This window comes from Equus quagga, chromosome 21 (assembly GCF_021613505.1).
Source record: "Equus quagga isolate Etosha38 chromosome 21, UCLA_HA_Equagga_1.0, whole genome shotgun sequence".
Taxonomy (NCBI): Eukaryota; Metazoa; Chordata; class Mammalia; order Perissodactyla; family Equidae; genus Equus; species Equus quagga.
The window spans coordinates 16,231,877-16,257,046 of NC_060287.1; the positions used below are offsets into that span (position 1 = coordinate 16,231,877).

Genomic DNA, 25,170 nt, shown 5'->3' on the forward strand with positions numbered 1-25,170 from the left:
TAGGGGTCTATTGATATGTAGGAAATGATATCTAGTGCTTATGTTGTAATCCACTGGTATTCCTTCCCAAAGAGGAACCTTTTCAAGGCAACCCCCAGCCACGTGAATATCTGGGAGTAGCGTGGCATGAAAGGAAAAAGATGATGAAACTCACAAAATGCCTGCTCTCTACAAGATTTATTAATTGCCCATGGCCCTGAAATAAATTAATATTTTTAATAGTTATACAAGGAAAAATAAAGTGATAGACATTATAATTATTTTGAAATTCTACTTTCTTGAATAGGGTGTATTTAAGAATCTTTAAGTTCTTTCCAAGTGCTAAAATTTCTTATTCTGCAAGACTTACTGTAATTCCTTACTATAGCAGAACTGACTTTCCATTTTCAAGAAAACAGTCCAGTATATGTTTAGAGTGTACTTATGGCTTATGAAAATCAAAGACGGAGGTGTTATAGGAAAGTGTACTACTCATTAAAACCAAAAAAATTTATTTTACAAGTCCTGGTGCATTTAAGGCAACGTAATGGCAAAATATCAATTCTACCGAAGTTCATTATGAGAGCATCCCCAGGGTTCCTATCATCAACTAGATTTAGGAGAAACTCTCATGAATTTCTTTCCAATACTCCAGGAAACTCTAGCATTCTTATGAACACTATTTTAATAAAGTGCTGGTAAAGTTATGGAAAAGTGCCTTTGCAGGATTTAAAATGTTTTACTTCTACTGTAAACGCTAAGTCACCAATAAATGATTGCAAAGAAATACATGCATTTATATCCAGAAAATTCCCAAGTATTCAGAATATTTATTTTGTGTCGACGGTTTTTTTCTGGAGCTGCAAATACTGAGATTGGAATAATCAAGGAAACTGGGCTTCAAATATTCTCTTCAATTTGCTCCTGTGGCAATTTGACCAAACAACCTGCTTTGAAGTAATCTATTTGCAGAACCTAGGTGGGGAAAAACCTGCCACGTTATATAATTCACTGAGCAGGTTTTGGCTCCCACTCCGCCAATCCATCTTAAATGGTGGCTAGCGCTCTGCATCTAGCAATACATATGATCAAGCAATTTAGCATAAAAAGAGAAGGGCCTCACAGCTTGGCATCCCCGTGGATATTAATCTTTGAGAAAACCAAATGGATCCAACTTTTGCCAGAGTTTAACAGCAAAGCTGTGACATTTTACACAAATGAGTATCGAGTCTGTCGGCGAATGGAGAGGAGACTGGGAGGAGCGGAGAGGAGGAGGTGGGGCTGCTGACTGGATTATTTTCAAAGTGGCTCCAGTTTTTAAGGGAGGGGCCGGGATGCTCCACACAGCAGGAGAGACGAAGTAGTTAAAAATTATTACTAGCAAGGGGCTGGGACCTCGGGATGTGGGTATATAAGACGCGCCTCCAGCGCAGAGCTGCTGCTGCGGGAGCGCGTCTGGGGCGCACGGGCTCAGCCCCTCACTAGCCAGAGGCCGCGGAGAGGAGCAAAGGGGGCGGGTGGAATCCAAATCAGGGTTCCTTCTTCACCTCTCCAACAGACACGGATACTCCCACTTCTGTTCCTTCTCCCTAAACGCGCACCCCGCCCCGGGGCGTGCGCTCCAGCCCCTACACCCGCGCGCGGCAGGAGCGCGCCCGGCGCCAGGTCCGGCCAAAGGCGATGCGTGCTGGGAACCCTGCAGCTGGGCTCGGGCGGGGAGAGTAGGGTCAGCGAGGAGGCGGGGAGGCTGCAGAGTTAGAGCAGAGGCCGCCTTCGCTCCATCAACACCTGCTGCTGCCGCTGCGCCGCGATGAGCCGCGTGGTCTCGCTGCTGCTGGGCGCCGCGCTGCTCTGCGGCCACGGAGCCTTCTGCCGTCGGGTGGTCAGCGGTGAGTCAGGGGGCCACTCGCCACCCGCCGAGCGGACGGGCCAGAGAGGGGACCATGGGGCGCGCGGGGTGAGCGAGGTGCGGGCAGCTGTCCTGAGGATGGAGGCTCTCCCGGGGGTTGGAAACCTGTGCGGAGTAGGGGGCCAGGAGTAGGAAGAGTGGGGTGGTGGTGGAATGGATTGTATTCTGCTTTCTCCCGGCCGCCCAAAACACACACAGAGAAAAGTTGACATTTGGGGGAAGTGCTTGATTGAGTAGCTACAAAGCGAGCAGTACATCATGAGCGGTACAGCCTTTTCCCGGAGTGATTTCCACTTTCTTTGTAAGAGAGTTGGCTACTGGGCAGGGCTTGGCACCTGCAAAAGGGGTGGGGTACCGCGGAGGGAGAGGGAATCCAGAGACAGAGAGCCGCTGCAGAAATGCCACCCCCTGTTGGCCTAGCTCGACTTCTGTCCCCTCATCCTGTTCACTAGGATGATTTCTGAGACCAGACCTATTCGCTGTGGGTCGCTCAGCCACCCCTGGGCACGCTGCCTTTGTTCTCAGGAGGGCTGACAAAGAACAGGGACTGGTCATTGTGCGTGAAATCTTTCCCTTTCATATCTCATTCCAAGTTGGGGACTTCTCAGGAAATGAAGTAGGTTGTTGTTGGGTTGAGGTGCATGTCATAGTGACTGCAGGCTCGTGCACACAGTAGGTGCAGAGTTGGGTCTGTTGAGTAAGTGCAAAGAAATGCTAATTGGCAATCTTGCTGGAGTTCTCTCTGATTTTTCTTTTCCTCGACTTTCACTGTCCTATTGTTGAGCAATTTATATTGCATTCACCCTCCCTTACTTTTTGGGAAGGTCTCTTAAAAAACATGAATGTTCTCAAAAGCCTAGGATGAATGAGTAGGCCATGAAAATTGAACATCGCTTCCCTTATGGAAATCTCTTGCGATGCTCATTAAAGTGTTAAAATAAATATTTGTCGAATGTATGTAGGCATGTGTTTTAAGTGTGGGAAGTTTTTTTTTAGTGTAAAAAAGCACGAATTCCTTTTCCCATTTTGTGTATCTGGATAACAGGTGTCACTAGAGGTAGAAATAGATGACAGATGACAGCAACTTAATCAGTAGTGAAGCCAGACCTTTGGAAACTGGCATATTAAGCTTAATTGTTACTGCTCTTCCCCTTGGCAATATGCGATGTCCTACATCTTCAGAATATAATTCTTAAATGTGTAGTTATCAATCACTCTCCACTAACTTTTTGGCTCTCTGGGGACACTGGAATTAAATATATTGTGAAATGTCATTTGGATATGCGTGTTGCTTACATTTTGGGAGGAGGAAGAAAATCAGGCTGCTTGTAAAATGAAAATTTGATGGTATCAAATAAGAAGGTTACAGCAGCCATGACAATTAGCTTTCTTTCCTCCCTAATTTGGCTTGAAAGAGAAAGTGCACTCTGTAGACCTATCTGAACGTGTGAATTATGTATCTGGCTGCCTTTGTGTTTATCGGAGTTATTCTTGCAGATGAATGAATGGTAGAGACCATGCTTTGAAGATAAGGTGTTTTTTCAACAGTTGAAACACTTCATTAACTTAGTATGCTTTTGGTATATTCTTGTTTATATGCCTTAAACTTTGCAAGGGAGGAAACGGATATCCAGAGTGAAAACTGAACTAAACATTGCTGATGAAAAGTTTATTTGTGTTCTTTTATTGCACAAATTGTTCCAAACCTTTTTCTGTATTTTCCTGTTAAGCATTTATAGGCATCTTGTAGGTGACATCTGGAAAATTTCTAATTAACTGAACATGATCTATTTAATTTAGCACAAATGATGATGTTTACTTGATATTAAAACAATTACTTCATTATGTTTTTCTTATGAATAATTTAATTGTCTTTGGGCATAAAAATTCATATCGAAATTTAATCATTATAAATTGCTATGTGATTTTTATCCCTTGAAGCCTAATTTTTTTTTAAGGTATGTTTCAGCCACAATGGCATGAGTCGAGACCAGTGTAAATCCTGAAATTTTGGAAGCAGTAGGTCTGATGTCTGCCTTTTGGATGCTAAGTTTTGAGTGGCGCATCAACTTTTTTGTAGCACTGGGGACCATTTACCAAAATTCTGTACTCAAGCGCCTGTTGACTGAATCAAGCTCTTTGGGGCCATTATTAGGAACATGCTCACAACATATGGAATATATTTTCTATTTATTAAATTTCAATACAACTATTTGTAATTTCTGCATAGAACATCAAAATAACCACTTAACTCCCCAAAAAGACAGGAACTCATAAAATAATCATTTATGGAAATTCTCTTTATTTTACTGCATTAAAATAGTCAATAAGGTACTTTCCAATATTTTAAAATATATCACCCATTTCAAATTTGAGAGCACAGTTTACAAATGAAGTGAAGATATTTTCACAAGAAATAACATTTCAAACAACTTCATCATCATAATCTACCCCAGGAGATTTAATAGCATCTAGCAGTAATAAAAAAGTGTTTTTTATAGGTTAGTGGCATTGCTTGTTTCGATACATGAATATGCAATAAAAATATGTAAGCATGAGGATAATCATCAAAGAGTATTTTTGAATTTATGATTCTAGGTTGGGAATTATTTTTGGCATCTTAGACCTGTTCTGATTTGTTGCTGAACACAGGTATATAGAGAATATCTAAGGGGGCTGCAATCATGTAATTTTGTGAAGTGACTGGTGCATAATGACATCTTCTTTAGGACAAAGGTAAGAGAATTTTGTTTATGGGGATAGAGACATATGAAAAAGAAGAGTTCAAAATTCAAGTCTCTAAGATGGGAGGATATGTTCGAAGAGTGTGTGAATATTTTTAAACATTTGAAGTGTTTTGAAGTAATGTGTTTCTCTTTTTTACTCTCCGTTTTTCTTTTTAGTGCACACAGTAGTGATCTCTAATCTTTTTGTGCTGCAAAATGGGATTAAGTGTATTTCATGGTGCCTCCAAATTTCTGCAGAACACTTTAATATGTATGAATTTGAACTTATTAAAATTGGAAAACATTTTATTTAGGAGACTGAGTGATTGAAACCTGTCTTTTTATCATGCAGATGCCACAGAATGTTGCAAAATCATGGGTGGTGACCAGTAGCTTGTAGAATAATGTAATGCAAGGGAGATACAAAAAAAAACTGCTGAGCGTGGCCCAGCCCACGGTACTCTTCCATGACATCATCAAAAGCATAAAGTGATGACAGTGCAGTTTTCAAAGATGCAATTACTCTAAGTATCTCTTGGGCAAGAAAAGAACAGATTAATCTTATTACTAGTCATTTAATAAACTACACATTTATCATAGCCATTATTCCTTAACTGCCGTTTTTCATCATTTTATGGTTTTGTTTTTATAACTCCTTTTCCCGAGGATGGTGATATGTATGACATTAACATTAGAAAAGAGACAGTGTTGTGTAAAGGGGTCCAGCTTGGAAATCCAGCTGACGTTCTCACTAACAATTTTTATTTTTTACAACTGCCTTCTGTGCTGAGCACTTCGCACACAGGTGGATGGATGTACACAACTGAATTTATGATTCTGCGTTGGGAATTACTTTTAGGATCTTAGGCCTGGACTGATTTGTTGCTGAACACAAATGCTTGACTGAGTTCGACCTGAAAACTTGACTAAAGTTATACTCCTTGTAGTTGGGAAAAGTTCAGTTTGGGCCTTGTTTGTTTTATTTGGAAAATCGAAGGGCTAGATAAAAAAAATCATTAAGGACATATATGGTCTGAAAATATAAGATAGCTGTTCTGATATTCATCTTGTGTCTAAATGTCCAGTAACAGAAAATCTACAATCTGCTAAGAAACAAATTCTAGATGCACAGCTCCTTGCATATATGAGCTACCCAGGAATCAATAACAGATCAATGCTAGTAATTAGAATATAGAAAACATGAATAGTGTATATATTCATCAATCCCTTTATTTATGAAATCTTTCACCTTAGAAAAACATTATATTTAAAATATATCTGGAAGCTTCATAGAAATCTGGGTTAATACGTGTACTGCAGAGCCATACTCCCTCGTTTTAAACCCTGACTGTATCACTTAGGAGCTGTGTGAATTTGGGGAAATTATTTAACTTTTCTAGGTCCCCCTTGACTCATGTGTTTTTGTTGTTATTGAGGAAGATTGGCCCTGAGCTACCATCTATGCCAATCTTCCTTGTCTTTGTATGTGAGATGCCACCAGAGCATGGCTTGATGAGTGGTGTGTAGGTCTGCACCCAGGATCCGGGCCCAGGAACTCCTGGCCACCAAAGTGGAACATATGAACTTAACTACTACGCCACCAGGCCAGCCCCTCCCCCTTGCCTCATTTTTATAAAGGGATGAGAGCACCTACGTCATGGCATTGTTGGAGGGATAAAAGGGGTTTGGAGACAGCTGTGATGGTTGGAGCATGCACAGGGGTGCACACCAAGAAGCTATGAGAGGGAGCTCAGCCTGGCAAGCCCTGTGCCTGGAGCTGAGGCCATCTGGAGAAAAACACAACTTTTTCTAGCTGAGCAGCCTATGTCACCAGGAGAGATCATCTTTTTCTGATTTACCCAAAGGCATGGATGGTACTTGCAATGAGGCCCTGCATGCTAAATTATCGATCAATGTCAGGCTATTATTACTATCACTATTTCTTTACAACTCATAACTGTCCTCACGTTTTAGGTTGCAGAGCTGCGACCAGGAAGGTTTGTCATGTCCTCGCAGTTCAAGTGCTGTAGCTCTGGCATTCCCAGCCAGGTCTTATTGATTGAATGCTTGAACTCTTAGCTCACACAGTTACTCGGTTTACAATTTATCTTTTAGACATTGATTTTAAATATTAGGATTTTAAAAAAATTGAGTTTCACCCCCTTCTCAGAAAGCTTGTGGTTTTCTCAGCCGGAGAGATGGGCCTTGCAGCTGCCACTACCCTCCATAAAGTGACCCAGGACTACAGTTTTTGTTTTGTGTATCAATGTAGGAAAATGGATTCTAGCACAATCTTAACAGTGTGCTATGCAATTAATTGCATTGTAGAATTTCTGTTGCAAAAATAAAGTTTATTATAGCAAAACATTTTTTATTAAAAAATTTCTTAAGAAGTTGGTGTAATATTGAACACGGAGAGCAGAACACTTCAGATCAATAGCATTCCCTTTCTTCTAGTTCAGAAGTGCAGGCATTGCTATCAGAGGTCATGTCACACTGTATATTGCAGTATCAGCATATTTATCAGTGTGATTTTGAGGGAAGTAAGAAAGAATTATGAAAAACAAATTATTTTGGGGGATTCTAGTAAAATCTCCAAAGTCCAGTCAATCTGGTTTTGGAAAGATTTTATTACGTAGATCCTCTTTTATACAAGTTTCTGTATCTTTGCAACTAAAGGTAGATCATAATTGAACAATAGGAATTCATAAAATATCTTCCATGTTTTACTTGAAAAATATGATATAAATTCAATACTTATTTTTATATGGATAATATATAATTATAGTGAAAGGTATAAGAAAAATGTTACTACTAAAATGTTACTAATGAGAACTCAACTATCAGAAAGTTAATAGTTATAAGCAAAGTCAAAACAAATCATAGATCCTTTCTATTCAGGAAGAAAAAGTAAACTGCCATCACGTTATTAGTTTGGCCTTGCAATTACATCATTGCCAAACCATTTAAAACTCTGCCAATATTTAGCTCTAAAGGAATTTTCATGACTAAGAGAGAGGACAAAACCATCTATTCATGGAAATAGTAGCAGAATCTTAGCTGTGACGGTGATAGGAATGTTTATTTTAGTAGACAATACTGAGAATTATCTCTAAATAGAAGTCCGTGTGTCTGTATGTAGTTCTGTGCAATGTGTGTGTGTATGAAACCAATGGGTGTGGAATCCTAGGTGGAATTCTCTCTTATAAACAAGCCAACATTAAGATGTTTCTCACTCCAGATACTAGGTAACATTTAGTAAGTTGTCAGACAGTATCAAGGTAGGCATATTGTAATGAAAACCTGTTATTTAGTTATTTGAATATGTATCGGAATGTTTTATGGGTAGTAGAACACTAAATGGAAGATCAGATGTAGCAGATGGAAGTAAATGTAGATGATGGACGATTTTATCTGAATAGAACATTTAAAAGTAAGAGAAAAGGAAATTCTCCATGTGATTTCACAGAATGAGAGGAGGTAATCTTAATGGTTCTTTAGGAAAATTAGCCTTATGAAAGTGGGAAAGTTGCTTCCAGAAGATCCGTAATAATGGAACTTTTCTGGGAATTAGGGCACCATTTGTTTCCCAGCTGTTGGAGTTCCACTGCTATTGCGGCCAAATGGATCAGCTGAAATGGCGGTGAACAGTTCAATAGCTTCTTCTTTTGCTGATTTTGCTGTAACTTGGATCAAATTTGCACAATAAGATGAAAATCAGGAGTAAAATAAAATTGGATATAAAGAAATTCACAGTGTCAGCTTTAAGTGTTTATGTATATATACCATAAAAAACTGTGCCATGTGGCTATAATTTCCTGAAACTGCTTTGCTAGATCTGAACTGCTAGTGACTTTTCAGTTCAGACTCCGCGGACACAGCTGATATTCAATCAATACACTTTGGACTTAATGTCTATCTGTAGTTGGTAATTGGCTACTGTTCCTCCAAGAGTCCCCCTGCAGGGCAGCCACTACCCCCTCACCTAGGACCCTGGACCGCTCCATCATCCACAGCCAGAGAGAGTGTTAAGGCTGGCCATGGTCCAGGGCCTGTGCAGTGTTACTTGTGAATTATTTTAAACATAATCCCTGTCTATGGATTTTTCTCTTATCCGTATTGTTATTTCTCTACAGACTCACATTTATCTACAGATTAACATTCCTAATACCGACTGGTGGTATTAGGAATTTCCACATGACACTTAAAGTTCTCTTATGCATGTAATTAGAAGTGCTGTCTTAATTTTATAAACAAGTTGATTCTCATTATTGTTTTTATATCCTCACTATGAATTTATTTTTAATATATCAGAGATAGTGAGCAGAGACTTTTAGAATGTAAATCATACCAGTGCATCTTCTGAATATGTGTCAGCTTTGGTACGTGTATAATTTTTCCTCATTGAAACTTCTGGCTAATCTGCTTTTTTTTTTTCCTTCTTAATTTTGGCTTCTTTTTCACATCTTGCAAAACAATCTTGTTGGACAAGTTTAATATCTGAAGGTGCTGGAATCAAATCCAAGTCTGGGAGTTCTTGGAGTGAAAAACTGAACAAGTTGAAAATTCAAGGGAATGCACTTGATATATTTTGAGACTTAGAAGTATATAAAGGATGTAGAAGATTAAATTGGAAACAGAACTTGCTTTAAAAATACAAGCATAAAAATCACTAGGCTTGGGGCTGGCCCAGTGGCTCAGTGGTTAAGTTCGCACGTTCCGCTTCTCGGCAGCCCGGGGTTTGCCTGTTTGCATCCTGGGTGTGGATGTGGGATCGCTTGGCAAGCCATGCTGTGGTAGGCATCCCACGTATAAAGTGGAGGAAGATGGGCACGGATGTTAGCTCGGGGCCAGTCTTCTTCAGAAAAAGAGGAGGATTGGTGGCAGATGTTAGCTCAGGGCTAATCTTCCTCAAAAAAAAAAAAAATCACTAGGCTTAATGACGTTGTTAGAATATTACCAGGAACAACCATTTTAAACAATGAAGTCGTCACAAACCCTAGTAAGAAATTAGAAGAAATTTTTAAAAGTAATGATTGTATTAGAATCAACCCTTGGGATTTCCATCATCATCTCTCAAAGATTATTTCACACTGATTTGTCCTCTTGAAGTCTCTTTAATCCAGTTGCCTGTGATCATTCACACTAACTTGATTCTTTTCATTAACTATTAGTCGGGGCAGTCTGCTAACTTGTTCTTATTTTTTCAGCATGTTGCTCCTGGGTCCAGATCACAGTTAATGAGACAGAGAGGACCACTGGCTGTCTTGCTTGCCGTACTGGAACCACTATTATATTAGTTGTCTGTTCTCAGCTTGTGTCAAGATATCGAATGCCTATCACCCCAACACTGTTGTGAGGTTAATGGTTTCCACTGATTTCTGCTCCCCCCTGCCTCTGAGTGTGATCATAGGTCATTAATTGCTGATTCTGGGGGAGAATAGATGTGATACTGACATTGGCTCAGTGTGATACACTGTAATTAAGAGTATAAAGCTTGAATGCTTTATTTTTTGGCCAGTGTTAAGTACAATAACACCCCCAGCCCTCCACTACTGACAGATTTTCTTGATGGGCTTCAAAATTAAATGCATAGTGAAAAACCGTTCAATCCCAACAGGAATGATTTTCATGCAGATGAATCTTAAGAAAGCAGTAAAGCTACACCTTAATTTCTTAGCATAAAGTAATTTGATTTAATTTTATATAAAATACTTGATAGTCTGTTTTCCAAGGCCAAATCTAAACTGAAATCAGAAAAAGACTAAGAAAGTAGTGTAGGCTAGGGGTAGCAGGTTGGGGATAAGGAATAGTGACAGGCAGGCTCTGTGTCTCTTTTTAAAGTTGACAGCAGAGATCAGAGGTGAACAAAAGAAGCTAATGAAAAATAAAACAAAAAGCATGACCATTCTGGAAGCTGTCTCTAAAATCTTAGCATACATGTTTGTTGGTAAAAATGGGAAAGTGTAAACGATAGAACAATAGGACTTCCATTGCCCATAGAGTTAGCTAAATCCTATACGCTGTGTGATATTCTTGTTATATGTATGGCTTTAGTATGGCCTCATCCATATTTGAAGTTATGTTACTAAGTAATTAGGACAAATCATTCTGCTTAAATGCAGAGGCGTATGAAATTCAATTTTGAGAGATTTTTTATCAAACTTTTGTTGCCTATGTATTTAAGTTTTCATAGATTTTGTTAGAGCAGAAGTAAATTAGTGACATCACAACAATGAAGTTTGGTAATAAGGTAATATTCCATTAAGAGGTCTCAAGAATTATTTTAAACATCATTTGTGGTTCTGGCTAATATCTTAGAACAAATTTATTTTATATATAAACATATATATATGCATATGTATAGTGACTTTTAAAATGGTTTACAGACATCAGGATAAGTGGTTAAACTGACTGTTGTAATATAAAAACCTTTAAATATAAGTATAAATAAAAAGTTATGTTTTAAATTTCCCTTCCAAATTCTGAATATTCTATTTATTTGTTCTTAGATTTTGGACATTTTGTTGGCCCCAATCTTTATTCCTAAATAAATACGCAATAAAACCACCAGTAGTTAAGGTTAACTTAAGGGAAAGGTAAAGTTAAGTGAATTTGGATTGAAATTTAATGAAATTCTGAACGAGGGAAAGTTCAAAAGAAACGCAATGTTACTACTTTGAAACTCATAAAGGAATTAATTTCAACTAGTGTAAAAGAACATTTTTTAGCTTAAATTTGAAGAAGTCCTTTTTATTTAATATGTGTTTAATATGTAAGTGGCGACTCTAAAGCTGAAAAATAATTTATTTTCAAGTCCACTAAATATTTACCACCTAATCTATTTTTAGCTAATCATTTAAATTTCTTTGAAAGACAGGTTTAGTCAAATTTCAGCTTACCCTGGTCTCTAGCCACATGATCAGAAATTGACAAGAATTAACGATTGATGAGATTTTACTAGTTCCTTTACTTCATGAGGTATTGGTTCTAACTGTTCCCTAAGCCATCGATTTTTTTTTCACATTTAAAATGTGTCCTTTGTTTGTTTGTTTTGAGTTCTTGATTCTCTAAGTTCAAATTTGGGAGATTTTATTTGAAATTTATGACTCATCTGAGATGTCTGTGTAAAAAGAGAGAAGACATTGACTGAGAGATTGGAGCTCATACACGATACGTATATTGATTTTTTTAACTTTAGTTATTTATTTTTTTTTGAGAAAGATTAGCCCTGAGGTAACATCTGCCACCAATCCTCCTCTTTTTGCTGAGGAAGATTGGCCATGAGCAAACATCCTTGCCCATCTTCCTCCACTTTATATGTGGGACACCTGCCACAGTGTGGTTTGATAAGTGGTGTGTAGGTCCACACCCGGGATCTGAACCAGCAAACCCCAGGCTGCCGGAGGAGAATGTGTGAACTTAACCACTGTGCCACAGGGCTGGCCCTGACTTTACTTGTTTTGCTAACTAAATTCATGACTTATTCTTTTTATTTCATAATCTTGATCTTTTAGCTCCTTTGACTGTATATGTACCTGAAATTTCTTTAGCTACTTTCACTTGCTATGGTAATCAGTTTATAAAATCTAAGCTGGAAGGATTATGACTTCCCTTAACAAAAATTTCCTTGAAGTACTATGTTTAAAATATTCTTGTAAGTTAGTAGAGAATCAATTTGTTTTTATAAATTGAAAATGATAATCTAGAAAATAAACTTTACACAATGATTCAATGCAAGAAGCATTCTTGGTAGAATGTTTCCTGTTTTGATTGGTTCTTTGATCTTAATTCATAGTAGCACTATGATTATAGTTCAAATAATCAATACCTGGGCATCTTTTTTGCAGGCCAAAAGGTGTGTTTTGCTGACTTGAAGCATCCCTGCTACAAAATGGCCTACTTCCATGAACTGTCCAGCCGAGTGAGCTTTCAGGAGGCACGTCTGGCTTGTGAGAGTGAGGGGGGAGCCCTTCTCAGCCTTGAGAATCAAACAGAACAGAAGCTAATAGAAAGCATGTTGCAAAACCTGACAAAACCAGGAACAGGGATCTCTGATGGTGATTTCTGGATCGGGCTTTGGAGAAATGGAGAAGGGCAAGCATCCGGTGGCTGCCCAGATCTCTACCAATGGTCTGATGGAAGCAGTTCCCAGTACCGGTGAGTAGGGATCCTGAGAGGTTGAATGTGTCCTGGGGGACTCAAAAGGTGAAGGGAGATTTCTGTTACCTGTAGAGGATGTCAGAACAGAGTGGGGAAAGTCACTTAGAAGTGTTCCTCTTGCTCCGTATTTGCAGAAACTGGTATACCGATGAACCTTCCTGTGGGAGTGAAAAGTGTGTTGTGATGTATCATCAACCGACAGCCAATCCTGGCCTTGGCGGGCCCTACCTTTACCAGTGGAATGACGACAGGTGCAACATGAAGCACAATTACATCTGCAAGTATGAACCAGGTAGAAGTATTATAAGTCGGGATAGCAGATTTTGTGCGTATTTGCTTACCTTAAATTTTATCTTTACGTTTTGCTCTCTTTGGCTCTTGTTATTTTTCTGTATGAAACATGGAGTTACTTTGCAGCATGTCAGTCACTCGGTGTCCTGAAGCGCATCACATGCTATAGAGCAAACTGCCCAATGAGTTAGATAGAAGGGAATAACTAGAAACATCTGGAGAGGGGTCTTTAAGAGAAAACCAGTATTTCTAATATTAAGGCCAAATTGTGTTTTTGTAAACAGATTTTATGAAGAGTAAATATCTATTTTAAAATAGTTTAAACTTTTAGTAAAGTGTGTGTGAAGTAGGTACAAGTCACCAAAGCACCTATAGATTTACACATCTGATCAATAGTTCTTTAGATGATTATCTGGGGAATTTAAGGGAACAAAGCAACATTCTCTGGGACACTGGCTTATCATTTCGTGGCATGATATTTGGCATGTGCCCCTCAGTGAAAGTCAGGCTGGTCAAAACTCATTGAACCATAGTTGAAAGAAAATGGGGGAATGTGCCACGTTCTTCCTATGATCCTCTATGATCCTATGATCCTTTGAAATATGCCTCTTTAATTAGCTTTTGTTTGAAGTCTCCAGCTTCTTGCCATATGCAGAAAATGGGAAGACAGCATTGACCTGAGTTACACCAGCATGATTTTCTGTTGAAAATAGTAAATTTGAATTACTCTGAAGAAGACAACTCAGCTGAATTGATATTTGACCAAAAGAGAGGTTAATCAAAACTATGTAAACTCATTTTTGTAATCATCTAAGAAAGTCAAATTAGATACTTAGGCTTTGAGGGTTTTTGCTGTTTTTCTCCTCCTCAGTGTTTGGAAGTGTTGTTTTAACTCTTCCAAGGGCTGACTTTTTGACCTCATAACATATTTTCTCAGAAGGCAATTATAATCAAGTACTGCTATTTCCATTATTCTCTTGAAACTAAATGATGCCTTTTCTCATAAGCTATAAAGCACAAGGGATTATTTGGATTAAATTTACCCTTCCTTGTGTTTATCCTGCCCTTGAGTATATTAGCCAACTTTCTGTATCCCTGGTGAGTTTATTCTTTAAACCCCTTGGTTACTAAATCCATCATTACCCTCCTGGAAGCCTTTGCAAAGCCAAATCTGTGTTCTGTGCAAAGCTAAATGTACTTATGTTCTTTGTCTTTATTTTTTTCTTGGAAAAATATGAAGTTGAAATTCTTTGATATTTTAAATTTATGACACTAAGAGCTTAAAACTATCGAATGAAAGAGTAAATTGTAAAGTATTCTTAACATAATACTGTCTTCTCCTTTCTGTGATCTTTTAGCTGAACTATTTGACCCTTTGAACATTTGCTTTATTTTATTTTGCATTCATACTTACCACATTATTCAGGATGCTATCAACCCCAGAATCTTTACTTAAGCAATCTAGGTTTATGTTATTCATGGAAGAGCATTTAAGACATAAAAGCATTTTTTTTCTTTATCTTCCATATTCTACATAACTCTTCGAATAATCTGTACTTGGTGAATAAGATTCTTCTATGTATTTATTGTTTTGTAGCATATGCACAGTTTTTTTTTTAAAGATTTTATTTTTTTCCTTTTTCTCCCCAAAGCCCCCCGGTACATAGTTGTATATTCTTTGTTGTGGGTCCTTCTAGTTGTGGCATGTGGGACGCTGCCTCAGCGTGGTTTGATGAGCAGTGCCATGTCCGCGCCCAGGATTCGAACCAACAAAACACTGGGCCGCCTGCAGTGGAGCGCGCAAACTTAACCACTCGGCCACGGGGCCAGCCCCAGCATATGCACAGTTTTATAGTTGGCCTTATTAATGTGCTTAGATTTTTTTATTCTTTACTTTAAATATTTTCACCTTTAACTATTTATTTTCTATTTAGTTAAGCTTCCCTGAGCTTCATGTTTTCTTAGTGAAGGCTGTTGGTTTGATTACATTCCTTGCTTATATAGTCATCTCCTTTTTAGCGCTGAGTGGTTAGCTTTTTAGTGGTGAAGGGGTTGGGGATTAAGCAGGGGAACTGATTAAAATTTACAAATTATAACACTACTTATTTTGAACTTTATTCTCCAACTGTGCGAGAATTACTGTGTGCTTTGAACTTAGTCTTCTTTCTGCTTCTACATACCATCTAATAGCAATGGCCAATGATATCCAAAGTAGCAGGAAATGGACTAGCTATGCAGAAACTGAAAAATTCACTCCTGAGTTTTCTAACTCTCTTATCCACCATTTTTTGTTACTGTTCTACAAACTACATATCTATTCTTTGGGTCTACCAAAGTTATCCTGAGACATTTTTATGGGGATACTTCTGAATCTAATTTTTGAATTTATTAAAATTGCATTTTGTACTCTTATTCTTAGACATTAAAAAGACTGTGTATGGGACTATGTTTTCTAAAATTTTGTTACTTAATCAGCAATTACATTAATTTTAAGTTTATTAAGATTATTTTAAAAATAGCCAGTTCTATGTTGATAAATTCCATAATATCTGTATTATTTGTTTAGCAAATACCAGTTGAGCACCTATAGGATTAGAGTGCCTAAATTCTGTAGAAGAATGAGTATAGGGTAGGACTGTATCGAAACCAGAGGAGGCTATTATCAGGTAAAATATGTGTACAAGAATAAATATTATTATAGGATGGTATATGAACTTAACATAAACTTCCAATGAATAGAGACCATGTGGCCAAATTAGAGTAGTAAACATTACATTGAAATGATTTAATATTCTAAAACTAATATAAAATGCTGCATGTGATTTTTCTTTTGCATCCATTGACAAAAATAAACAGAGAATTATGTTTTTGGAACAAATGAAAACAAATTTACCAGATATTTTCTTACTAGTTCCATTTACTTTCACCAAACTATTAATTTAGCAAACAGTGCCCTAGGAAAAAAATTAGGTGACAGAGCAGTACCAGATCATCGTAAGAAATTTCAACATTTTTTAAGTGCATGGCAATTGAGGAGATCTCATCTCATAAAACCAGGGAAAGAAACAATTTGCATGCCTTAATTTGCAATTATTTTTTAAAGAAGTAGACACTATTGAACAGCAAATCTAAGGATGATGTTGCTTGTATAGGACAGAAATGTGCTTCAGAACATTCTTACTTGAATCATCAATTCCAGATGCAATCCACATACCGTCCGTCATCTGCTGATGATTATTGAGAGGAGAAACCTGAGTATTACACTTGATATTAGTATAGGAGTCATCTTTGCTTGTTTTTGAATTGCAATTAGTGTCTCATATTCTTATGCTCACCAATTCTTGCTTATCTTTATCTAGCTTTGTGCCTGGTTTGTCATTATAACCTGTAGCAGGCTGTCATCATCATAGACATTCCGTTGATGGCTAAATGCAGTTTGGGGAAGCAGAGATTCACCAAGTGGATTCAAGTTGCGAGGATTCACCAAGTGGATCCTTTATTCAAAGATAATTAAATGTTGACTTTATAGTTAGATAATGTCATGTGAATTTAAATTCAAAATATAACTTTTAGCTGTAAATGTTCAGAAATCAAAACTCTGATGTTTATATTGTTTTATAATAAACTTATTTTCATCTATATTTCTATTTCTCTTATTATATATGAAACCTGTTCTTACTATTTATAGAGATTAATCCAACAGCTCCTGCAGAAAAGACATACTTTACAAACCAACCAGGAGATGCCCATCAAAATGTGGTTGTTACTGAAGCAGGTAATTAGCTCACATGTTTTTAACTCCTTTGTCAAGAGCAGAAACTGTGCTTTTAAAGTTTGCTTCACGTTGGTCTCAACTTTTCTTGTAGCTTGGCGAAGTGGTGCACTAAATATGAGCCTATGGAAATTCACTTTTGAATTAGATTAGAACAAATGATGCTAAGCTAGTTTTTGAATAGAAAAACTTCTTGTTTTCTTCCAATTTTCACTTAAAGTGGATGTATCTCCTACTAAACTAACTGACCCACATTAAAACCTGGATCCAGAGGGAACTTGCCCAACAAGATGTAGGTGTTATGGTGGAAACTGGCACATTCAGTGGGCTGCAAACAGTGGTGTGCTGGAAAATGTTTAGGGATTGGCTGGGTGGGGTGGATATAAAATAAAAAGCCTAATTTGTAGCCCTCGCGGTTTTCCATGGTGTAAATAAAAAACTCTGGCCAATTTCAAGCTACCAAAGTGGCATCACTGAATAGCAGCTTGAGAAGAATGCATGCAATGGACTCCAAAGCCATGTGCCTCCAGCACACCACTGTCTGCAAAAGACACACAATGCCATCCCAGTGCAAACTGCATGTTAGTCAGAAACTGCTCTTAGTGTCAGTTAAGGACTCGTTTTAGCATGACTCTATTCCAATTGGACAGAAATGTTTATTTATTCTAGTTGTTTTGTGAAGATTGAGCCAAAGACCCAAAGTCTCCAAATCTTACCACAGGTCATCCAAAATCCATGAAAGAGTAGGAAATACTTCTCTATTTCTTTACTATAATATAAAGGGATCATGGTGGTGTTTTGAAAAGGAAAGGATGTATTCCCTGAATCCTTAAACTTCTTAAAATCAACTGTTGAAAGCTCAAGAGTGGGTGAAAGCATAGCAAATTATCCCCCAAATACCCCATCACTGGGCCTCAGTTAATGTATCTTCTTCTGTTAACAAAGGCAGTGATGTGCAGTTAAATGTGTAGTTTGATCTAAATCTAGTCTACTTTGACCAGAATTATTTAGATTAATAATGATGACAGCTTTCAATTTGCTAACTACATGCATAGTTTTTCAGTTTTGCTTTTCTTGAGTGGACATGATATTAAATCTTAGTACTTTCCACTTTTCAGGCACCTGACTTTTGAAACCATTCAGAACATCTAAACCTACTTAAAGATATCAGTAAAAATTATATCAGGAATATTTTCCCTCTTATGACATTGAAAAAATGTTTAATAAAGTCATTTTAAGCTGTGTGGGACTTCAGTGTGGCAGTTTTTATCTTACCAAGACTACCTAACGTTATCTAGTATGATGGAACAGGATTAAAAAGTGATTCATTTTAGAATTTGATTAAGATAAAGTCTTTATGCCTCTGGAGTCTTGTGTCTGTGGGTTCTGATTGTATCATCAGTTAATATTTACATATTTTGGTTTAGTCCCAGAGAGTCTTGCATATTATTATGGCACTGAGCTTGTTGGTTAGGATAATTACATATCTAATAAATTGAGAATTATTTTAACAATGATTATTATTCTTTAATAATCAGTGCTTGTTTCTATAAGTAATAACTGAGAACAATTAATGATGTAAGATAGCTAAGATTATTAATATGTTGTGAAAACTAAACCCCAACTGAATTGCAGATATGAAAATAGTTCTGGAAACATGGACATTGAATTGAGCATGGCTACCAATACAGTATGATTTTGTCTTTCATTTTTACCAAATAGGAATATTTCGTTAGATTATTCAGTATTTTGGGAAGAACTTTGCTTGGAATCTATTTATTAACAATAATTCTATTTTATCTTAAACTTTTGGAAAATTTTTATATAACTTTGGTGTTAGAATCCTGCCTCAACTACCTTTTTACACTAAGATTGTTTTACTTTTACAGGCATAATTCCCAATCTAATTTATGTTGTTATACCAACAATCCCGCTGCTCTTATTGATACTGGTTGCTTTCGGAACCTGCTGTTTCCAGATGGTACATAAAAGGTAAATAATTCATATAGGTAGAGAAAACTTGCAAAATTTTAAGTGGGTTTTCAGAACTCTTTTAAAAATATTTCATAAAATTCTATTGAAATTATATATAATTTTTATAAAAATATATTTTGTTAAAAATTATATTTTTAAATTGCCTTAAGAACGTTCTGATTTTCATGATGGTCAACACAAACCCAGCGTATGCAAACTAATGAGATACACCTTGGTTATAGGATTCATGCATTATCTCGTTTAATCCTCATAAGCCATATGAACTAGGTACCCTTGTGTTTCTGTTTTTCAGTTGAGAAAATGGTGGCTTAGATGGGTTACACAATTTGCCTTGGGTCTCATAGCTAGTGTGTGTGGTGATCTGAAATTTGAATGATTGTAAGCTTAGAACTATCCAAGTATCCCACACTGTCTCTTTTTTATTATGTATAAGCATTAATGCTACACCTTTCAATCTTGACCTCAAGTTGTTCACGAGACTTGATTTTTGTAGGTGCACTTTGTCATCACTTTTCAAAATTTCAAGTCATAAGCATCTGTTTCATTTCAAAAGGATCTTTTAAGTATAGGAAATAAAGTACAGTGGTAAAAATAGGTCACTTTTTAGTAGGCATCTTGAAATAAAATGATATATCTTAGCAGAGAGATTCTTGACAGCATTCTTTTATATCTGTTTACCCATACCCCTGAATTAGAAGTGAAATTTTTCCATGTGTGTCAATTTGTCAATGTAATCAATTAATATATGACATATACATAAGTATCGAAGAAAAGAAAGACGAGTTTAAATAAGAGTATGTTTGCTAGAATGAACTAGACATCTTTAGCTAGAATAAATAGATACCTTTGTCAAAATGTTTCAAATAAAAATTGATCAAGAGAATGCCTCCATCAGGGAAGGACCCACAAATAAGTTATTTTTCTCTTTTTTTACCTCATCTTCTTTTCCTGAAATAAACCCTAAAGGCTCTACTAAGTAACAAAAACTCCAGAGAAAAATTAAATAAATGTAAAGTCCAAATGATTCACATAAATTTTTAAAAAGATGCAACCTGTGATTTACTGGCTGTTTAAATAAGACATTTTGGGGGCCGGCCCGGTGGCGCAGTGGTTAAGTTTGCACGTTCCGCTTCTCGGTGGCCTGGGGTTCACCAATTTGGATCCTGGGTGCGGACATGGCACCACTTGGCAAAAGTCATGCTGTGGTAGGGGTCCGACATATAAAGTGGAGGAAGATGGGCATGGATGTTAGCTCAGGGCCAGTCTTCCTCAGCAAAAAGAGGAGTATTGGCAGTAGTTAGCTCAGGACTAATCTTACTCAAAAAGAAAAAAGACATTTTGAATAATGATAAATAAGGCCTAACAAATTAAAACTACATTTTGTGTCCTCTTGGCTTTCCAATACATATGTGAAACACAGTTGAAATTGCTTTTCAATATTTTGTGTAGAATAAAGATAATAGTAAATATCTAGTTTCTTCCGTTAATTCCCAAGAGTGCAGATGGAAAGATGATTTATCATTGTGGAAAGCGGTGAAGTGGAGGGAAGATTTGATATAAATCCCCCCATAATCCAGTCAATCTGTTGAGGTAAAGCCGGAAATAACAAATCAGCTTGAAAATATGACTTGAAAAATATTATGCAGACATTCACATTTCTAAACTAAAAACTGTTAAAAGTGCTGGTAACTAAATTTTCTCTAAAGTTTATTCTCCTTCTTCCAAATAGTGTCTTATTGTGGAGATTCTATTCATTCAAAAGTCTTCCAGGTTTTTAAACCTTGAAGATCTGTGGAGTTTTCACTTGTTTGAAATTCTCAGAGTGAGAAAATAAACCTAAATAGAGTAGCTCCCAAAGCTGAAATTAGCTGTAGTGCTTAATTCGTTCCTTCTTAGATACTCTCCTTTTCCTTTCTTCCAGGAAAGCAAGGAGAAACTTCATCAAAGACTCAACTCCATTATCATATGACTGCCTTGCAGAAAGTTTAAATTCCAGTCTGGTACACATGATGGTTTCTATCCTTCCATGTTATGTTCAAAATAATAACTCTCGTTTCCTTAACTGGCAGTAACTCTTAAATTAAATACTAATGCTACCCAAAAGTCACATTAATAACTTAACCACTTTTTTCACCATTTAAAAAAATTCCATGTGTTCCCATAAACTTTTCTTGACTTCTTCTCTGTTCATATTAGATGACTTCATAGATAAAGATGTGTTGGTTTTATTTATTTAGATACAGACTTCCAAAACATATAATTTGGACATAATATTTTATGTCCAAATTCACAGTTAAATTAAAGTCAGTTAAGTAAGGTTGTAAAGCTGCGTTGCTCAGGCTTGTTTAGGAAGACTTCTTTTCTGTCTTTGGTGGAGTTCTGCAATGCCTGGTAGACTGAGAGTGAGTAGGATGGGGTGGAAGGCATGCCTGTGGGGCTTGGAGGGGGTGCCTGGAGGAGGAAGGAAGTACAGAACACAATAAACGGGGACAGGAAGTGGCTAGTGATCTAGGTGAGGGTTCATTCTCAGAAACCTAGACCGAAAAGAGTCTAGATTTTGATAAGTATTCTGGTAGAGGATGACCTGGGTACACTCAGGAACAGGCACTTTTGCGGGAGCCCGAGAAGTGGCCATTTTATGGGAAGACAGTTAGAAGACAGCCCAGCCAAGGCACAGGCTGGAAATGTGGGTCCAAATTCTACATCTGACAAGTAGTAAAGTCCAGTCTCAGATCTAGAGGAACTCAGACACTCCTAAATTGTCAAGGCCTGAATCTGCTTTATGCTACATTGGTTTCTGAGACTGAAGCGAAATTCAACTTTCAGGGATTAAGTGACAACTCTAGGACAGGAAGACTGATGGGACGAGGGGAACAGGAAGATCCTTATACTTCAGAAAAAATCACTATTTTGATGACTTAGCATTAAATATAGCATATATGAGTGGCAGAATATACACAAAGCAGAATTTCAAAAATCATTGATCAAAGAAAAATGAAGATTTATTGGTGACTCCAATGAAAATTTGTGGTATTGCGTCCAACATGTTTGTGTGTGTGTGTGTGTGTGTGTGTGTCTATGTCTAATTCTAAACTGTGAAGATTCAGAGAAAGATCTATTTTAGTTTTCTCATTATTTCATATGAACCATTTACCATCTTCATATACTGGAATAATCTAGCATTTTTTGTAGGAAAGAAAAAATATGCTGGTGAGCAAAGAAGGACCCTGTTATAATAAGGGTCTGAAATATCTCCATTCGCACCAAGACATGCCCCATTTGACAAGAAGTCTCAGCCACTGAACTTACTTCTTCTTATGTTTTTCAGTAAAGGAAGAACAAAAACTAGCCCAACTCAGTCCACACTGTGGATTTCAAAAAGCAGCAGAAAAGAAAGCGGCATGGAAGTATAATAATTCATTGACTTGGCTCCAGAAAAGAAAATAGAGTTTTATAATTCTGGATCTGTATAAGGAATGGCATCAGAACCTTAGCTTGGAATGGCTTGAAATCTCAAAGGATCTGCAAGATGAACTGTAAGCTCCCCCTTGAGGCAATTATCAAAATAATTTTTATATGTTTATTCTTTCATTTACAAAATATGCTGTGCTAATAATGGAGTGAGACATGCTTATTTTGCTAAAGGATGCACCAAAACTTCAAGCAAATGGAATGGACCATGCAGATAAAATTGCCATCACCAGATCAGAAGTATGGGTGTTGGAAGCAGTTATTTTTGTTTCTTTCACCTTTCATAAATTGTAATCTTGTTAATGTAATGTAAATTGCATTGAAATTTACAGTTGTGCAAAAATATTTTACCTTTGCATAAGTGTTTGATAAAAATGTACTGTTCTAATATTTATTTTTATGGTGTTTCATTTTTCAATACATGCTCTTTTGATTAAAGAAATGTATCGCTGTTGTCAACTGAATTCAAACACATAAACATATAACCATAGATGGAGTTTCTTTTCTAGAAATGGTCATCTTCTTTCAGTTTCTCTGCTTTTGGTGAGACTACATTTAAGAAATCTCTTCAGAAATAAGATGCTAGTTCATTAACTGTCGTATAAATATTTTTACTTAGAGGCAAGAATTGTCTAATTTCAATTGTGCAAGACATGTGCCTTACGATTATTTTTAGTTTAAAATTCAACAGATTTTGTAATAAAGTAACTTTGTTAATAGCTGTATAAACAATACTACACTCAATCTAGAACAAAAGAAGTGGCATAGACAATATAAACCATTTGTCTTCACATGTTGCCTGTATAATCACTCTCTGAGGGTTCTGGAATCAATTTGGTCCCTCCTTTGCCCACAAAACAAAGATGGCTGTTTGGTATCTGGGATTGACCCTGGAGGCAGATAGCTGCCAAATTTGCCTAAAGTTTTTTCTAGCTATGTTTAGCCTCTATTAGCATATAAAGGGGATTTACAGTTGGGACAGGGAGTGGTCACCATCAGTGTGGAGGTGAGCATAGCACACTGACATTTCAACAAGGAAAGAAACTATGAATTAGTGTGGAAGTGGGTTGGAGGGCATCAGTGATCTATGTTCCTTGATGAGGGTTTGGCTGGGAGAGTAAACTGGGGCTCCTCTCTGTCTTATCTCCTGGTTTCTTCAATGCTTGTGGCTCCTTCTTCTCAAGAGAGAGTTGTAACTATCTGGTTTTCAAATGTCCCTGTGCTCCTTTTAACTCAATAAAAAGTTCTTGTTTCTGAAGAATGATTATTTGTGTTGTCTAAGTCTTTTAAGTAAACAAAATACAGATATGTTTGCATCAATACATGAAGATGAAAACTGATTACTATTTAAGTGTGTTAAGAATGGAAGCTATGGTTAGAGAGCATTTTAAACCTCATCTTTTCCCTGTCCTTTTCAGGTAGATAATAAAGTGCTTTCATTAAGGCAATTCACCACTAGAGCTGACAGGCTAGACTAAGAGGCAAATAGAAATTGTTGGGCATTGGCCCCTTTCAGCTGCTTAGAGACTGAGAGAATGGGCAGCTGCATTCTAAGCTTAGATCTGCCCACTTTTAGCACTCCACTTTCTTTTCTTGGCTACCCATCTCTCTGGGCAGAATGAGAGACCAGCTGCTGGGATCTACCTCTTCCCTTGGAAGTCCCACCACACATTTCTTCCTTTGGTCAAGACTTGATGGAAGGGGACTATCATTTCCCCATTGTCTGTGCCACCCAGGATTACAACAGCTGCATGGCAGGAGGGGCAAAGCCATGGGGAAGGGCCTTGGTTTTGCCTTTTATCTTGATCCAGGCCTGGATAACTCTTCTGGTATCAACTACTAACCCTGTAAGTTTCTAGGGGTGGGACAATGAACTTCCCTCTTACTAGAAGGTGGCAGTGAGACTGTACTAAGACGCTCTCAAAATTTTGAAAAAAGAAAAGGGGTACATGGTGTATCTGTTGTGAGTGTTTGTATTTTCAGAACATACTTCTAATATGTGCTTTGAAACGCAGGTGAATTGTGGGACAATATTCAGGGAGTAAAATCAAACAATGCGCCCCACCCCTGCTGCTCCATCCTTCCTGACTGTTAGGAATGGGTCCTTGGAAAGGTCTTAAAAAGAATGGTGTGTTCAGGGAATTCCTGATTTTTGTCCTAAGAATAAATCCCATGATTGTTTACCAGGAATCTGTAGTCCTTAATCATCTTGCCACACCTTCTTTATATGACGTTGTTTTCTCTTTCTTTGACCATTCCCCAGAGAGAGTCTTTTGGTGTGAAAACACAAGATTATCTACCATTCCCTCTCCCCAAACTTTCAGGATGATTTGCACCTACACGGTGGGCCTGTCAGGGGTAGCCCATGTCTCATTTCTTCCGTAAGGCTGGTCTACACTGCTTTATCCCTCCTTTCAACTCCCTTAAGCCTTACTCTCTTCTATTATTTTGAACCACATAGACTCGTGCATAATATGTGTTTGTGTGTTGTATTAAGTAGGTATGAATTTTGTTTTCCTGAATAAATCAATAGATTTTGTGCGGTAAACTGAAGTTTGCATTTACTCTGGAAATTATCCAAGAGGTTAAAGAGGTGAAGCAAATTCATTTATTCCACATTTTTGGCCTTCAAATGGGCAATTCAGCTGCGTCTAAGTATGTTTTTCACATATTAGAAACATCCACTGTAACACACATAAATCAGAAAAAAAACATTTGTAATGGTTGCATTTCTTTGATATGTCATTTTATTTTTTGAAAACTTAAAAAACACTAGCTTGAAATAAATGGACAGTATGAGTAATCCAGGTGAAAAAAATGATCGAATAGAATAATGACCATAGCAATTAATTTACCTTTAATTT

The 25,170-nt window shown here is 37.2% G+C and overlaps 1 protein-coding gene across 3 annotated transcripts; it reads left to right on the forward strand.

Annotated features, from left to right (window-relative positions):
- The first annotated feature begins 1,453 nt into the window (after positions 1-1,453).
- On the forward strand, positions 1,454-23,537 carry CHODL (chondrolectin). Of its 3 annotated transcripts, XM_046648198.1 has the most exons (7): positions 1,454-1,868; positions 12,465-12,774; positions 12,912-13,069; positions 16,757-16,843; positions 18,730-18,832; positions 20,757-20,835; positions 22,164-22,235. In XM_046648198.1, the coding sequence occupies exons 1-7, from the start codon at positions 1,790-1,792 to the stop codon at positions 22,164-22,166; spliced, it is 819 nt and encodes a 272-aa protein (XP_046504154.1). In that variant the 5' UTR covers positions 1,454-1,789; the 3' UTR covers positions 22,167-22,235. The 3 variants fall into 3 exon arrangements, with proteins under 3 accessions (XP_046504154.1, XP_046504153.1, XP_046504155.1); XM_046648197.1 differs by lacking the exon at positions 20,757-20,835 and having other exon boundaries at positions 22,164-23,537; XM_046648199.1 differs by lacking the exon at positions 20,757-20,835 and having other exon boundaries at positions 22,169-23,537.
- Positions 23,538-25,170: the final 1,633 nt, after the last annotated feature.

Coding starts and splice junctions, on each gene's coding strand:
- CHODL (XM_046648197.1), top strand. CDS start 1,790: ATGAGCCGCGTGGTCTCGCTGCTGCTGGGCGCCGCGCTGCTCTGCGGC. Junction 1,869..12,464: donor CTGCCGTCGGGTGGTCAGCG/GTGAGTCAGGGG, acceptor TCTTTTTTGCAG/GCCAAAAGGTGTGTTTTGCT. Junction 12,775..12,911: donor GGAAGCAGTTCCCAGTACCG/GTGAGTAGGGAT, acceptor CCGTATTTGCAG/AAACTGGTATACCGATGAAC.